The sequence below is a fragment of the Gymnoscopelus braueri genome, assembly GCF_963280865.1.
Source record: "Gymnoscopelus braueri genome assembly, chromosome: 15".
Taxonomy (NCBI): Eukaryota; Metazoa; Chordata; class Actinopteri; order Myctophiformes; family Myctophidae; genus Gymnoscopelus; species Gymnoscopelus braueri.
This window is the reverse complement of record NC_137620.1, coordinates 12485931-12503407: the sequence shown is the minus strand read 5'-3', so window position 1 is coordinate 12503407 and position 17477 is coordinate 12485931. Positions and strand designations below refer to the sequence as shown.

Genomic DNA, 17477 nt, shown 5'->3' with positions numbered 1-17477 from the left:
GTTTCAAGTTGTGGTATTAAAGCCCAAGTGGGTTTTTCTTGCCTCATCTGCACATCTACTTTATAAATAAAACTATTTACCGTATTTTAAACGTTTATTTTGTTGTGTGTGGCGAATAAAACCAAATGAAAGTGAGACCGATATATTATTATATATTATATTATGACATTATATAATGTTATATAATATTATATAATATTATAACTATGAGTGGACTGGAGACCTTATTTTGAGCCGGAATGTCGTCCAGTTTCCCCCGATGCCTTTGAACGGGACAGCTCGATCTCGCGAGTGTCCATCGCCAAGAGTCACCGTGAAGGACCCTTTCAACAGATCTACATTATCGACCCACAAGCGAACGACACGTCAAGCGCAGCTTGTAGATCTGCGGTTTCGAGCCCGAGCGACACCGTCGTACTACATACATAACAGCACCATTGCCGTCGCTCGCGCGGCGTCCATGATAGATACGTGATGTTACCGCAGCGCAGCAGCTAGTGTTGCCATGTCCACTTATTATAAGCCACTTTGGGCTTCTTTTTCTGTAAAGTTGCTTGTAAATCATGGTAGTTGCGGGTTGCGGTTTTTGGAGCTTGTTTCTAAAGTGTAAAGTTGTTCTCAAATATTTTCATGAAAACGTTTTGTGCCAGGGAGCATTTGTGTTGTTAGAATGTTTAAAAAATATATATATATTCAAAATATTCCACATTTTAGAAAAGTTTTTGAAAATAGCAGATAGATTGGCTATTTTCAAATAGCCAATGCATATAGGTTTAAACTTTAAAGAGCTCATGTGGCCTAAAGGTGCTTCTTTTGGGCTTGTTTCCCTAGACCTGGTTGCTTGTTTCTCTCGCAAAGCCTGGCAACTCTGAGCAGCAGCGGCGGATTCCGGAGCTCGAGCTCTTCGGAAGAAGGAACAGCGGCGGCAGCGGGAGAGAAGTAACCGCTCCCCCTTCTCCTCCTCCTCCTCGGTATTACTTCAACTAACGGCAGGTAAACGAAACACAACACACAAACAAACACACGCACACACCGTGTTTGGTACTTAATGCGCTTTTGTTTACAAGCCGGTTGTCTTTACGTTAGTCGGGACGGTAATGGCGCACATTTTTGAAGGGAAAGCGTTCGGACGATCGGTCGCTTTACAGTCGCTTGCTGCTGGTCTGGTCCGGGGCAGCAGTAGCCAGCCAGCCGCTCCCCCTTCCTCCTCCATTTAACCGTCACAACAACCGGCAAGAATTATAGCTTGTAATGCAAAAACAATAAATGCCAAGTGCATGTTTTATCTATTTGAAGTTGTCTCTTCACTCTCTTGTCAAGGAAACAAGCGGTTTAGAACGAGAGTTTGCGTGTTGTTGTCGGTTCGAGTGAGTGAGCCGAGCCGCTCGATGCTATCTGGGGCTGTGCTTATGCTTGTGTGTATACACTCCGTCGTACTGTGGTGTTGTGCGGGGGGGAGAGGGAAAGCAGATCTCCAAGCGCACAACTCGCCGCGGACGCGACGCGCGCGAGCTTGCAGATCGGCTGATTTTCGGACGCGCGACACCGTCGTACGACGACGATGCACCGATCGAGTTTTTTTTTTTGCTAGCATGCTAATGCTAATAACGTTAGCTCCGTCGTTTAATCGAACGGGGAAGAAGAAGCGTCCCGTGTTTGTAGTAATGCGTTTCAACCTGCAAGCCCAACAGTGTTATGGTTGACATCGTTGTCACGTTTATTTTATTTGTTCAATTACGTTGTATTAAAACACCTGAATGTTGTTGTTTTTCCCAGTTTATTTGATTAATGAATTAAAGCTCGTTACATTGGGTTCAATGACGCTGTTGTAAATGAGCCCGTTCTCTCTGCGGTTAGCTCGTTAAGCTAAAGGTCGGTGGTTGAGCTAACCTTGCCGACCCGCCGCTGCTAGCCGACTGGAGTTGGTTTTAATGGCGTTTAACTGGCGTTGTTGTTTGTTATGGATCATGTGTTTTCATCTCGTTTTGCTTATTTTAACGTCATTTCATGTCAGCTAAGTGTCCCGAATACTGTTCTCTCTGGTCCCCAAAAGCCTCGCATATGATAGCTTTCATTGCATTGACATATTTATCGTAAATGCCATGCTAGGTAGTAGCTGAGGGTAAATGCATGCATTAAGCGGTCTCTTTTCTTGATAAGACATATGGCTATTTGTTATAACCACAGTTTTTGGTCGAACTTGTAATACTTCAGAGCCGGGTGCTTGTTGTGTCCCATCAGAACAAGCTGGGGTTGTAGGTTATAGCCTGTCGTCAGCCATGTTTGGCATTTATTGACAAACCAAACCTTTCAGGTGTGGTGCACTGTCTTACAAAATTGTCACAATTTTGTGCGTGATCGGTTTGACAGTTGAACTGATATGGTCATGAACGACGGTAAAGCGCCTTACTGTGCCCTTTTGACGCCTGTAACTGGTAGCTCGTAAAATGCCACCTCTGAGTGACACAAGCGTCAGCCAATGAGATGGGTGCAGCCTCCATTTGCTCCTCACGTTGGTTCCCTTGCCTAATCCACTACAGGCAATCAGGCACCAGTATGAAACACAGATGCCTTTGACAGCCAGTGTCTTACTGGACTGCCTACAGTACATAGTTGTAGGGCTGTCACGAATCGATTATGAAATTTCACTTGATTAATTGTCACACAGGTAATTGCGATTAACGATTTAGTTGTGTTTTGTTTTTGTCGTTGAACACCGGAACATATGAATGAAAATTCCATTTCTGTTTGGCTTTTAGGCTTGAAGTTGCACAGGGCAGATATGACAAATAAACTAAATATACAAAGAAATGACTGACTGACTTTATTTAACTAATAACTTTATACTTTTCAGAAAACATTAATAGTGAAAATAGCCAATCTACAACCCCACAACGTGTCTCATTGCAACGCGTTGTGAGCTTGTAGATCTGCTATTTCCACTATTTTTGGAAATGTTTGAACATAGAAAAGATTATGACGATTATGCTAAAATAATTGCGATTATCTCAAGTAATTGCAATTATGTAATACTTGTGACAGGCCTACATAGCTGTCACAATTGGACTTTGATATATATATATATATGTGTGTGTGTGTGTGTGTGTGTATATGTATGTATATATATATATATATATATATATATATATATATATATATATATATATGTGTATATATGTGTGTGTGTGTGTATGTATATATATACTGTATATATATATATAAGTGTATATATTATAGACTGAAAATTGCTGCCTAGATCAGCAGTCGTCACCCAGCAGTGACCATTTACAAAATAATACAACAGTAAAGCATAATATGATTTTCGTTGCTGAAACTGGTGACTTGGTTGGAATACCTTGGTTATCCTATTTTCTTGCCATTATGTTTGGCTCTGTGGCATTTTTAGACTTGGTCTTTGACTGTATTTTGGTGCTGTGGGATACTGTTTTCTGAAATCGAAAAGGTTTCACATAAAGTCTGCTTCCTCTATTTCAGGTTGTGCCGGAGAAGTAAGCTGTACCCCCAAAATGGACCCCTCTAACTGAGACGCAAACACAACTTGTGTTTTGCACAAGAGCTAGATGGCTTTCACCAGCCTAAACCATGCCTGACGAGTGAAGTTACCTTTTTTTTTGTTGCTCAAAGCAATAAAAAAAAAAAGCGGAAAGGAAACGGAGCATCCCACATGCCTCCCCATATAGAGCCCCATCAGGGCGTCCTGCTGGAGTGACCCCCATCATCCAGATAGGCTCTGCCTGTCTTCTCCACACCCATCCCCACAAGCCACCCTACATCAACAACCGGTCATGATGTTGCTCCGCCTGAAAATGGCCAACACCTGAGGTCCCATGCGCCCAGTGAGCGCCGATTCAGACGGTCCCGCTCCTCCTGAAAACCTGTCTCACCCCAACCTTCCCGTGGGCCCCCTGCCTACCTCAGAGATGTCCTTGCTTCAGTCCCTGGGCCCAGTGCAAAGCTGGCTGGGCCAGGAGCTTGAAAAATGCGGGATTGATGCCATGATCTACACCCGCTATGTCCTTAGCCTTCTCCTGCATGACAGTTATGACTATGACCTGCAGGACCAGGTGGGTCCCAGCAGTCACTAGGACACAGTCCCATGAATTCGATTGTCATCTGTGTGTTGCAGTATGCTTGTGTTAATATTCAGGAAATCTTGCATCTTATCTTCTTGCTTCGCCCTATTCACTTGTGTTATTTTCTCTTTCCCAATTTATGGCAATATTAATTATGCTTTTTTGTTTATATAGCTGAAATTGTGTATATTATTGTAGTAGCTCCTTGATGTGTGATTGTTGTTGCTTTGTATTTGGCAGGAAAATGACATCTTCTTGGGTTGGGAGAAGGGAACTGGGAAGAAATGGGGCAAGAGTAAGAAGAGAGGAGGGACGGACCTGAGCCTGGAGGAAATGAAGAAGCAAGCTGCTGTGCAATGCCTGCGTTCTGCATCTGATGAAGTGAGTATGGCTCTGCCCTAGTGTTGAACCCCATTAATGTGCTATATTCACATGGGGTTGGAAAAAAACCCACAGGGTATAAAGATACAATGGCAAGATGGTGCACAGTCATGAAATGACGGAGTGGTTTCTAGGCAACCACAGACAAAAAAAAAACACTCACATGGTCCATACGCCATATTTCCACTCAGTTGAGGGATGTAACTATGCCAAAATGATGCAAATAGTTATAGTATATTTCATTATGCGTCTTAACTCATTGAGTGCCATTCACGTGTTTTACCGCTATGGTGCAACGTGCCAATCACGTGTTTCACGTGTTTTTGATTATTTATTTTTTTTTAAACTAAAAATGTTCAGAACCCAAGATATCATTATCTGAAGATTTGCAGCTCCATCCACTCCTTGTTTAACTTATAACTGAAAAAGGCTGTGTCTCGCTTCCTAAGCACTTTTTTTTTTCTTTGGAAAAAAAATAAATCGCACTGGCCAGAAATAGACAGAAATAATTCTGGCACTCAGTGAGTTAAATATAGTTAATATTAAATATAGCTAAAGATACTTTCGCTAAGAAACTGTCCTGCTAAACTAAATTGATCTTGCAGCATCAAACTAAATTGATCTTGCAGCATCAAACAAGCAATGATTGAGCACTACACAAGCTAGAAATAAAACACAGATTGTTGTTTTATTGTAAATTAAATATCCTCAGCCATGCTAGTCAACTTCTGGCTAACAGCTGCCATGATGGCAGATAACAAAATTGGGTATTTTTCCTTTTTTATTTTTTGAAATATTTATCTTATATATATACTTTAATATACTTAAATATACTTTATTTATTAATGTGGACACCACAGTGATGCAGTCATGTCGACTACAAAGACAACACAAAATACAACATCGAAACAGAAGATAAAACAAAGAAAAGCAAGGCAAAACATTGACACAAAATATATCAGTAGAAAGGAAACAAAAACGCAAAATACAGAGGCACAAAAATACCATGAACCCATATTCTAGTTTATATTCTTTACAGCTCTTTTTCTCATTTGTTTGGTTGCTGGCCCCCCCGTCTATCCCAGCACAAAATCAGTTCTTTAGGCAGTTTTGGGATTTATTTACATTGTAAATGTGGACAGACAGGAAGGAGAGGCTGGAGCATATGGGTGATACACAACACAAATCTGACTGTCTGGAATAGAACGTTGAGATCACTTCAGCTATTTGTGCCCTAAAGTTTGGAAGTTTAAGTATGCTCTGTCAAGTGCGTAGTTTGCTGCGCATTGTCTAAATGTGAAGACGGCAGTTGGCTACACTTTACATATCTATGTGTGCTGTGTGTGTATTTACGGAGTTATAAATAATCAATTGGTGTGTTGTCCTTTCATTTACTGACATTACCACAATTGAATTTGAGGCGGCCTGTTTGTTGAAGCTTGGGCAAGTGATCTTCCACATCTGGCATCAAAACTTTTATGAATTGCATTAAGTATGCAGAAAGGATTCTTGTGTAATTTGTCTTAATTGTTTGTCAGAACCATGCTACTGTATGTATGAATTGTTGCTTATCGATGTGCATCCATGCAGATAGTATGATTGCAGATGGTAATTGCATTCATGATGAATAGTCTGCCTAAAGCTGAGCCTATTTGACAGGGTAAGTGGTTGAACTAGGGAAAGACCATCGTAATGTTTGCAGGGTTTTCATATGACCTCATTACACGGGTCACCTCATTTGGGTGTTACTGTGCTAGATTGTCAAGACATTAATTAATTAGTTATCACTGGCAAGGTTACAAAAAGGTCAGCTGAATAAAGTTTTATGTGATCATTAACTAATTATTGTCAGTGTAATGTGGTATATGACCTGGTAGTCTTTTGCATGAAAGCAATAAGCACTAGAAACTAGCACTAGCATTGTTTCATACCCTTCTGTGTAGAAAAAGAAGAGATTTGCTGCCATTCTAGTGAGTGTGTCAGTAGTATGGTAGGCAGTCCATAGTGGAGCTGGAGGGTGTACTGTGTAGGGGGGGAAGGGTCTGTTGGAGGAGGAGTAAGGAGTGTGCGTCCCTCTCGGGGGACTGGACGCTGCGGTCTATTTTTTAACCAGCACACCCTGCACGGGATTGCAGCAGTGAGCAGCAGAGCCGCTCGGCCTGTCAGCTGACCGGCATTAGCACAACGATGCAAGAGGAAACGCAGGGCATGGGAGAAAACTTTGCTTTGCTTTTCACTGAGCGGCATGGTAAGAAATCATACTTTCCGGCAGGGAGAAAGGCACATGTTTAGTTAAGGATTCCTGCTGAGCTGGTACTTGAGGACATGGGCTATGACGCTATGTTGTTGATGGCTATCCCACGAGCATGTTGGCTTTGGCAGTGCCTACATAGTCTGAGGAAGCATTTGGACATGGCTGCCTTACTTCTTTGTGACCCTAGTTGTTTACATAAAAACGGATCATGTTTTCTTCTTTTTATACAATACATAACAAACTTTAAAGAAAGCAGTGGGATATATATAATATATTGTAGTAAGTATTACATGTTTATATTTCATGGTGATACTCTAAATATATTTTCTTTTTTTTTCTTTGATGGCATGTCTCTCCCATAGCTAAATTTAACACACGGTCATGGTAGAGCGTGTCTAAGCTCTCTAAAGTCAGCTGGTTTGATTTCTGTCTACGCCATTCCTTTCAATCTGTTACGATGGGATCGATGTTTGAAACACCACTCATACCTTTGACGGTGCATATTTACTTTGACGCAGTTGGAGTTGTGTGTGTGTGTATAAAGAGTCTATACACAAACTTAGGAAAACTAATGGTTAATTCTACAGGTATTGGAAGTGTCAAGTCATGCAGTGTTGTTTAACCCATTAAGACCTGAGGGCGATTCTACAAAATGCCTTCTAAATAAGTAGTACTCACATTTTTAGATTTTTCAAAATTGTTCAAAAATGGCAGATGTACAAGCTCGCAGCGCCGCACATAGCGAATCGCTGTGAGCTTGTATATTTTTTTAATAGCCAACGCAAACATCTAAAATGACCACAGATGCTTTCCCGGTTTTAATGGGTTAAAAGCTATCTGAATGTACTTTTATGAGGAGGCATTTTAACGGTTGGCAAATGGTACAGGATGCAAACTGCCTATTACCATACTGTTGGGAAGACTCGCCCCGAATGGGCGAGCCTTCCCCTATTGGGCGGGCGCACGGGCGGGGACTTCCTCTACATTAGAAGAGTTAGGACGTCACATTCTAATACAGCCCGAATACCCAATCTCAGCACTGGCCTCAGTGGCGCACCTCGATAATCATTGGACTACCGATCCACTACCTCTGGGAGTCCGGGTTCGATTCCCGCTTGGGACAATACTTTTTCAAACAACCGCGGACTACTTTTTTTCGCAGATAAAGTATAGTTTTGGACCATGAGGGAGGCGCGCCGACTCAGCAGACCTTGAGGCCAAGGAGTCGTGCCTGAGCGCCTCCAGGCGCGAGTGCCCGCGACGACCGGCCGATGGTCTGCTAGTCGACTAAGCGCCGTCCGAGTTATGTACCGATAGGCACAGAATCGTTGTGGGGACTGCGTTTGCCCCAAATGCCACTCACTGCACTAACATAGCCCGCCAGCCCCGCCCCCTTGTGCTTCAACAGTATGGGAAAAGGCAGTTAGCGTACAGGATGGACATTGTTAACTAATGGTTAATTCTATTACAGATATCGGGGACGTTTATGGTCATGCAGTGCTGTTAAAGCTATCTGAAAGTACTGTCTAAGATGTCTACTAAGAGTAGACATCTTAACGGTTAGAAAATGGTACAAGATGGACACTGTTAATAGATTTGCTCCTTTCCTTTTTCTATATAGAACTCTGGAATTGAGAGCCTGGTGGAGGAGCTATGCTCCAAACTCAAGGACCTCCAAAACAAACAGAAAGGTTTGATTTGATCCTGTTTAATGCCATATTTAGTGCTAAACTTTTGACTTCTAACTAGTGAGAGAAGAAACATGACATAAAACCCTGCCTTATATGTAATGTTGTTGCTCTACTATGTCTCTGCAGAGGAAAAACAGATCAGGAAGAAATCTGATGGCTCTCAGTCTCCAGAGCGAGCGGAGTCCCCCTCATCAAAGGACCAGGTTGAAATGTAAGCTGCATCATGGCTATTGTGTAACCAAAATTTCATGTTTGTGTGAAATATTTGGTAATAAAGCTAGCTCATGTACTGTTATCAATACCACTGCATTTTAACCACGCTTCTCTCTTTGTGGCTTTAGGTACTATGAAGCCTTTCCTCCTTTGTCAGAGAAACCTGTTTGTCTCCAAGAGATCATGACGGTGTGGAACAAGGCTAAAGCCTGCGCATACTCCAGTTCCTCCTCCTCTGCCGCCCCACAGACCAGCACAGACACCTCCTCCCCAAAAGATTGCAACAGCGATGGTGAGGCTGTGAAGGAGAGAAACCTCGAGGCAAGCGGCAACGCCGCCGCAAGCAACGAGAGGGCCCAGCAACGACGTAGTAAGAAGGAGAAGGAGAACCGATACCATGGCGCCTCGACAGCGGAGGACAGATCTACCGTCTACTCCAAGAGACAGACGAGACACAGATCTGAGGGCAAGTATCGGCCCCGCTCCTGGTCGTCGGGCTCTAGTGAGGCAGGCTCGAGCTCAAGTGGGAACCAAGGCGACTCCAAATCATCCAGCAGCAAGGCAGTTAGAATCAGGCACAAGTCCAGGGAGGCAGTAAAGGGCAAGAGAGTGCGCAACAGCGGGCAAGTAAAGCTAGCTCTGAAGGTCATTGACAGAGACGAGCGAAGGAACACAGGAGGCAGCAGCAGCAGTACCACTGGCGGACCTGCCAAACATTCACAGCTTTATAAGAAGGGGAAGAGGCCGCTGAAGGAGATTCGTAAAGATCCAGGCTGGGGGGAAGTAAAAGAGCCCGGAGTTGAGGCCAAAAATGAGTACATGGAGGAGCCCCTGTGGTACACCGAGCCCATCACAGAGTATTTTGTACCCTTCAGTAGCAGAAGAAGTAAGCTGGAGACAACGTATCGAAGCAAGGCGGACTCTCCAGATGACTTCACCTTGTCTACAGACATGGAAAGGCTTCCAGAGAGAATCCAGGGAATCTGCATTGCCAACGAGAACTACCAGAGGACATACCTAGCAGCAGGCTCATTTGTGGACGGGCACTTTGTGGAAGGGCTGGTCGACGCAGAGGAAGAAGCTGCTGAACTCACTGGGACCTCAAGCTGCCCTCAGCCAGAGGATAGTAAAGATTTAGATGATGAGCATCTGTCTGAATTCACTCACTTCTATGAAGTTGACATTTATCAATCCATATTGGATACTAGTGCCTCAGACTCGATACAAGAGAGTCGAATCTTGAGCATGATTCGACAGAAAAGCAAAGAGCAAACAGACCTTGAGGCAGAATGTTGTTTAGTGTTAGATGGCCTTGAGCTGCGAGGGGAAAGTGCAATAAGGGCAGACTCGCAGGAAGTTTCAGGATCTGATGGATTCTTAATGCAGGATCTTGAAAACATGGCTCAAGTCTGGGGATGTTATTCACCCTCTAGCTCTGAAGACATAGATGGAGAAAGCTTTGTAGGAGATTCTCCCATTCGGCTCTCCCCCCTGCTAGACAGTGTTTCGTTCACCCTGAGCAAGTTATCCGGAAACCTGGAGGAGGCACATCTCCCTGAAGCGGCCAGTGAACCACCTGGTCTGAGCTCGTCCTGCTTCTCCCTTTTCGAGCTGCAGTATGAAAGCCCCACTCTTCCTTTCCCCCGCGACTCACTCACAGTTGGTCAAGAAAACAACACCGATTCAAGTAGCTGTCTTGATCCACATTCAAACAAGCAGTCTCGTTTGCTGATATGGACCAAAAATAGTGCCTTTGACGAAACTGAACACTGTTCAAACCTTTCGACGCGAACTTGTAGTCCATGGTCACATTCGGAGGAGACGCGGTCAGACAATGAGCAAGGAAATGCTCAAATGGAGGATCCTGCTCAAATTGGCAATGAAGAGATAAATTGTATAATCCCGCCGCTCTCTGGTACTTACCTAGAGGATGAAATCCTGGAGTTTTTGCAGGAAGACACTGGCAGTCAGTGTGAGGAGGTCAAAGTTCAGACCTTAACTAAGAAATCTAAATTGGAGTCTATTTGTGGCATAGCTTTGGAAGAGGATGAAAGCAAACAGTATGACACTGGCATGTTTTCAGACAATACAAACCAACAGAGTGATGAATACAGCTCAGGGATAATAAAGGATATTTGGACTGCGATTGGAGATGGCAATTCTGAAATGTCACAGCAAGGCGCAGAAAAGCCAAGTGAGGGACTGTTCTCCGAGGAGGGGAGCAGCTACCATTGCGGCTGTCTTGAGGTGCATGCAAAAGGAGCTCCAGCCCCGGGTCCCCAGACAAAGGCTGTGCAGCGGTCTGAGTATCACCTGTGGGAGAGCAAGAAGGAAGAGCAGGGCCTAGCCAAAAACAAGCTCTCCAAGGTAGACGGCGCTGGTGATTACATGACTCCGTCCAAGCCCTGGGACATGAACACTGACAAAGACAGCACGTCATTTATCCTGGGAGGGGTGTATGGAGAGTTGAAGACGCTAAGTGGCGATAAGAACTGGGCTGTCGTGCCACCTAGTGAAACGCAAGGCAGCCTGCTTCAGTGTGCCGCTGCAGCCGCATCTGCTGCCGGTACGGACATGGTCACCATCACTGGCACAGACGTGTTCATGAACGCCGGCAGCTGCTTCGCCCCTGGACATAGGCCCCTGTGGAGGCCGCTTGTCTCCTTTGGGCAAAGTGACCAGGCGATTAAAGGAGGTGCGGACGCATTGAATAAGGGATTTTCTTTCATCTTCCATGAAGATTTACTTGGGGGCTTCCACAGCGATGAGCGAGGTTTAGACTACCCGTTCTCATCCTTCAGCCTGAACAATCCCTTCTCTCAAGTCCTCCATGTTGAGTGTTCTTTTGAGCCTGAGGACATGGCTTCATTCAGCCCAGGGTTCAAGCCCAAATCGATACTGTGCTCCGACTCCGAGAACGAAGCCTTCCACCCACGACTGTATGGCATCAATCGGACTCAGTATAGGGCCATCCGCATTTCCCCCAGGACTCATTTCCGACCAATATCGGCCTCAGAGTTGTCTCCTGGTGGGGGGAGTGATTCTGAGGCCGAGTCTGAAAAAGAGGAGGTGCATCTTCCCGTCCTGGCGCCGGTGGACGTCTTTGATGATCCTCAGGCAGACCTCAAACCTCTGGAGGAGGATGCAGAATGCGAGGGCCCTTATTACGGCAAGTCAGAACTGGAATCTGGTAAATTCTTACCCAGATTAAAGAAGTCTGGCATGGAGAAGAGTGCCCAGACCTCTCTGGATTCACAGGAGGGCTCCAGTACCCTCCTTCCAATAGCTGAGCAAGAGATATGCTTAGACTGCGAAATGGCCGCAGCTGCATCAACCGCAGGGGGACGGATGGACGTCCCGGTCAGCAAGATTCAAAAGGAGGAATCGCCAGGAGAAAAGGAGACCTGTTTATGTGCCCCATCAGGTCCGATTGGGATTGCCTGTGACTTGCTTGCAGATGTTGCCGAGGTACGAATTTATAAATAGTTATGGTTTTAATGTGTGTGAGACTGTTGATGAAATTGCAAAGCCGCAATTTGGTATCATTTGGCTGTAAAATAATTTTAATTCTGCATTTTTCAATACATCTCCTGAGTGTCATTGCAAATAATCACATGACGTTTTCTCCCCACCCCTCCATTTTCCCAGTTCCCTCTGAATTTAAGTGGACAGGGAGGAACTAGCGACCAGCAAGATGAGTCCTGGTGGCAGAACACACTGTGTTCCCCCCTTTTCCCTGGATCTCAGTGTACAGGTAAAGATTACATTAAATTAGTGCATAGGCATTCCCATTGAGGATTAGGTTCACTGTATTTACACATTTACAAATGTGGTATAACTGCATTGCAGTGCATTTCTCTTCCCTGAGCTTCCTTATGCTACCAAAATGTCCGTACGGTTGCAGACTTTCTGCTAGTCTGCATCAGAAACATCCTGGGGGAAAGGACAGAAATCCGTTTTTGGTTAAAATAATCTTACATGTAATTTCTTCTTGTATTACTGTACAGGGAGAAGCAACATTTGAATACTCCAGTTTTGCAGTGGAAGCCTGTCATTGAGAGGAAAGTGCCTCTCCTTTTGTGACTGGACATCTACCAGCAAAGATTCAGGGGTACCTCAGAGCGAGAACACCTACCGTAGGCTACTGTTCCGAGGAGCGCCCCTCCACAACCCACCCTAACCCTGCTGAGTTTCATTTACTAACTTAAAACATTGTGTAATCAACAATCAGATCAACAAATAAGTGAGCAAAAAATAGAAAAACTCATGTTCTCCATGTTTTTTTGCGTGATGCCATGCGAGAACATGCATTTTAGATTTGTTTCAGTTAATTCTTCCATACATTGATCTTTGTTCAAGACTCACAGTTTATTATTAGGGATGATCTGTTTTCCCTTGTCAGTTTTCTTGCCACTTTTTTTTTCTTTCTCCCCCGCTTTTGAACTAGGGATACTGTAGTTGGTGGTGTCCGAATGGTTGTGCATGTGTGTTTGTCTTAACTATTCTCACTCCTCTTTTTCTAGTTTAAGCTGCAGCCATTTCTGTGACCTAACTGTGATGCAGCTGCTCTGTTCATAATGTGTGAAATGACTGCTATTGCATCCTCCATTTCTCATCTGCAGTTCAGAAAATCAGCATACGGATGTGGGGTATTTGAGTTAATTTAAATAGCCTGGATGCCTGTCTGAATGTGTAGTCGAGAATGCGTGCAGCTTTCTTTAAACGAAAAGGAGAAAAAATAATGGATTCCCCTCAAGTGTGAAAAGTTATTCTTAATGAGTCAGATTTTGAATGGTGATAGTCTTTCAAAACCTAATTGTAGACATAGTATGGGTTGTGAGGCAAAAAAAAAGAAAAAAGGTAAAATAAAAAAAGGAAATCCTAAGGAGTTTTGTTGGCATAAAATACTAATAACAAATCTACTTAAAATGCAATGCTATAAAATAATGGAAAAAAGGAGAAAAAAGTTTGCATTTTAGGGATAAAGGCCCATCACATAAGACAATTATAGCCATTTCCGCATTGACATGAATGGCACAATTGATTGGAAGTTTTTGTTATTTCCATGATACAAACAATTGGTGCTATGAATATGTTTAAACCTTTTTGAAGTTGCAGTTACATATTATGGCTGTGATGAGTAGATCCTAATAGCCTAGTTTTATTTGTAGCCCAGCAGTCGAGATCCATTGATATTTATTTTTGAGAAATTGTGAAAAGAAAAGGTTGGCCTATCACAGTTCTTGCTTAATGTGGCTTGGTTTTTATTTCAAAATGTCTTCTTAGTTGGGAGACCTGTCACATAGCTGAAAAATAAATACTTGCAGATATTTGAATTTCATGTTTCTCCAAATTCTTCTAAGCAGTTTATTTTCAACAGTCTGTGGGTGAAAGGACAAAATAATTTGTTTAAAATGTATTTCTCTTGTCAATGAAGATGCAACTAAAATGTGTAACAAATTGAATGAAAATAGTTCAAACCAAAAACATGACGAATACAATAAGGTAAATGTGTTTTTTTTCCTTTCATTTATTTTCTTTTTGAGGTGAGGTGTGTTCTTTTTTGTTTTGTTTACAATGTAACCAGTTGAAATATCCAGTAATGTCTCACTGTGTGTGTGCGTGTGTGTGTGTGTGTGTGTGTGTCTGCATTGAACTCGTAAAGACACTGGTTCAAAATGGGTGTGCTAGAACGTACAGTTTCTCTAAGAGTGAATGTATACAAAATGTACATTTACAAATTGCATTTGTGCCCTGCTAAATTAGTGATGCACCCGAAAAAAAGAAAAAAAATAAGTACGTTCCCTCAAACATCCCTTGAAGTGTCTGAATTAATAGTTTATTTTGTGCCCTGTGCATCAGTAATTACATTATTTAGTTAAATATCTGCAGATAAAGGCATTGTGCATTTCTTTGTGCACATCTTGTAATCCCTGCTGTGTATTATCGTTCCAGCTTTTCCCCCTTTTACTACTTTAATTATTTTAACAGGTTATGAGGGCGACAGCAGGGTAATGTTTTGCCTCATACCTTGAAATTGAAGCACAGATGACAAAAGTTAACCATGCCACCATTTGTAATGTGTTCATTGAGCAGAACAAATTTTGTCAACAATGTATGCAGACTTGCTGCAATGCACTGTCGCAGGTCATGGTTTGTTAGCATGGCATTCAAAATGTTTCCCCATTAGAAGATCTTGGCTGTAATGTGCAAATGGATGGAGTCCAGTTTAACTGATAAAGGACCTCATGTCTGCCCCATAGCTAAGTGTTTTTCTTTTTTTTAGTTTTCTTTGGTCAACTGCTGTGTAAAACTAAAACATGAATGAAAGACAACTCTGACTTCAGGCTTGTTTTATGTCAGATACTCAGGAACACTTTAATACAACTACAACTTGAGCTACTCTCAAATCTGTGACAGTGCATTCAAGCATTAGTGCAAAATATTTGATCGTAGCGCTGAAGTTATGGACAGTTCATTACTTTTGAGCTAACCACAGAGTAAAGCGATTAATTTAGAGGTAGTTTTAGAGCAAACTAAGCCATCGGAGATTGCATAAACAATGTGAAGGGGATTTTTGGGGCCCTCAGTCCTATGCAATACCTTGGCGCATGTAAAACATTCAAGAGTAAACTCATTAAAAACTTTGCATGTAGATTATTTTTTAATCAGGGAAAGCAAGAGAGAGGAAGAAAGAAACTCTTAAAAAGCAGCATGCAAACATCACACTCCATCTCCTTATGTTAAATTTAAAAAAAAAGATTTATTTTAAACAAAAAGGATGCGTAAATTTAAAGCAGCAATTGAAAGAATATATATATTTTGTGACTGAGTATGTATGTGGGAGTGTGTGCGCATCTTTGTGTCAGTGAAAGTGCGCAAGAAGCAAAGTCACAACATTTACCAACACCTAGTGGAAAGGAATGCATAACACCTTTCTCCATAATATTCTTCCATTGTTAGGCTGTGTTTTAAAAACGCGTGATGAGAATGCATTCAGAATCGGCGGGGCCTAACAACATTGAGTTCTGAGCACTGGTCTGAAAGTACATTCTCCAGCACTGACAAACCTGACTTTCCTCATCTCCATTAGAAGTCACCCCTTTCAACCCCCCCTCCCCCATGTCCCATCTAAACCCTGTGTCCCAAGTGGTTGTGTTCTGACTTCATGTACACCCTGAGTAAATTATTTTGTTTCATTGTGGAGTTTAACATCTAATAAAGGAATAAACCAAATACCTGCCTCTTTTTTCTGCATGATTTCACATGTTTGTAGATAGATCTAGACCTCTATTGATCCCACAGGGGAAATTCAGTTGTTATTGCAGTATAGAAGCTATGAAACGCAGGACAGATACAGAAAAAGGAGTAACAAATATGAATAAATGAAAATAGAGAATAAGAAGAAAATTATGCACATGGATAAGGAAAAGAGTATCCGTTACTCTTCCTAATTCCTATGCATTATTTTCAGAAAGAAAGATTAAAGGTGCTGTAAATGATACGAATCTTTTGTTGTAAAAAGTTAAAGCTTTATTTGGATAATCATTGCTATAAACTTTATAGTAAAAAGTGTTTGTTTTTAATAACACGGGTCTCCCCGTCTCCAGCTCTTTGAGTGAACAGAAAATACATTTTCAGGTGGGACACCAATTTCATTTCTCAGCCTCAATTTTATAGTGTTCCAATTCTGTCTGCTCATTCGTTTGTTTATCACTTCCAATTTCACTTGTTCATCCTGTATCCTGTATGAGCTCTCTCTCCTTATTGGATGAAATTGTTGGACTGGAAATGTATTTTATGTTTACTAAAGAGCTGGAGAGATGAGGAGACCCCTGTTACTGGACAAACTAACAATGATTGCTATAAGAATGTAGAAACAAAGAAAGAAAAATCACTTACATCACCTTTAAAGGTATACTACAGAAATCATGCATGTCCCTTATACACTTAGACTTCCTGGGAATTAGCATGACGAAAGAGCCACATTTGTGCATTTTGATAGATTTAGAAGTTATGTAGCATTCACTACATTGATACATTAGTCTCCACTCGCCATAGTCTCACGGTTGACACTAGGGGGCATGATGGTGATGCCTAAATCAACTACCCTGCTCTGAAAGAAACTGTGTAGGCCTACATGTAAAACGCAATTTGACATGTAATACCTAAAATATAATAAACAGCTGGGGGGGGGGGGGGGGGGGGTAATTTTCGATGGGTCACCAACACTGCCTCTGATTGCCTTGAGACTGGAGGTTGGCATACATGTGACATCTGCCAGACTGCCACATTGACTACTTCCTAATGTTTATTTATTATTTATATTTATTTATTTTGACCCTTGCTGAAACAGCTCTCTCTTGCTTGTACTTTCCTGTATGTGTATGTCTGTTTCCTGCCTACATAGGTTTACTTATTCCCAAATTGCCTTAGTTTAACAGGATAGGTGGGCACTAGGGACATCTGGGCACCTCATCTGGGCAACAAAATGTATCATTAGAACAATGTTTTTAAAGTAAAGTATACATGATTAGAACATGCTTAAACATTCGATACTATTCGACAGGTATAATATTTCTGCAATTGCCACAAATTCTACGCAACCTGTAGGCCTATATATATATATATATATCCAGTCATTTTGGGGCATAAAGAGAAGTTGGAGGATAAAATTAAGTCTGATAATGACCGTGCATGTTCACATCATGTATATACTCTAGAGAGACCATTACAAAAAAACAAAAAAACAAAAAAAAAATTTGGACAAAGTGCCCACCTATCCTGCAGAATAATACAGTTCTATTAAATTGTTGTTGTGTTATTTTTTTTTGAAAATAAATA

General features: G+C 42.2%; 1 protein-coding gene across 2 annotated transcripts; it reads left to right on the top strand.

The window, feature by feature from the left end:
• Positions 1-861: 861 nt before the first annotated feature.
• kiaa0232 (KIAA0232) lies at positions 862-13969 on the top strand. 2 transcript variants are annotated; one of them, XM_080452237.1, is made up of 8 exons: positions 862-993; positions 3496-4085; positions 4335-4475; positions 8351-8420; positions 8547-8631; positions 8762-12101; positions 12282-12387; positions 12641-13969. In XM_080452237.1, exons 2-8 carry the CDS (start codon positions 3849-3851, stop codon positions 12655-12657), a joined length of 3996 nt encoding a protein of 1331 aa, XP_080308363.1. In that variant the 5' UTR covers positions 862-993; positions 3496-3848; the 3' UTR covers positions 12658-13969. The 2 variants fall into 2 exon arrangements, with proteins under 2 accessions (XP_080308363.1, XP_080308364.1); XM_080452238.1 differs by having other exon boundaries at positions 904-989.
• Positions 13970-17477: the final 3508 nt, after the last annotated feature.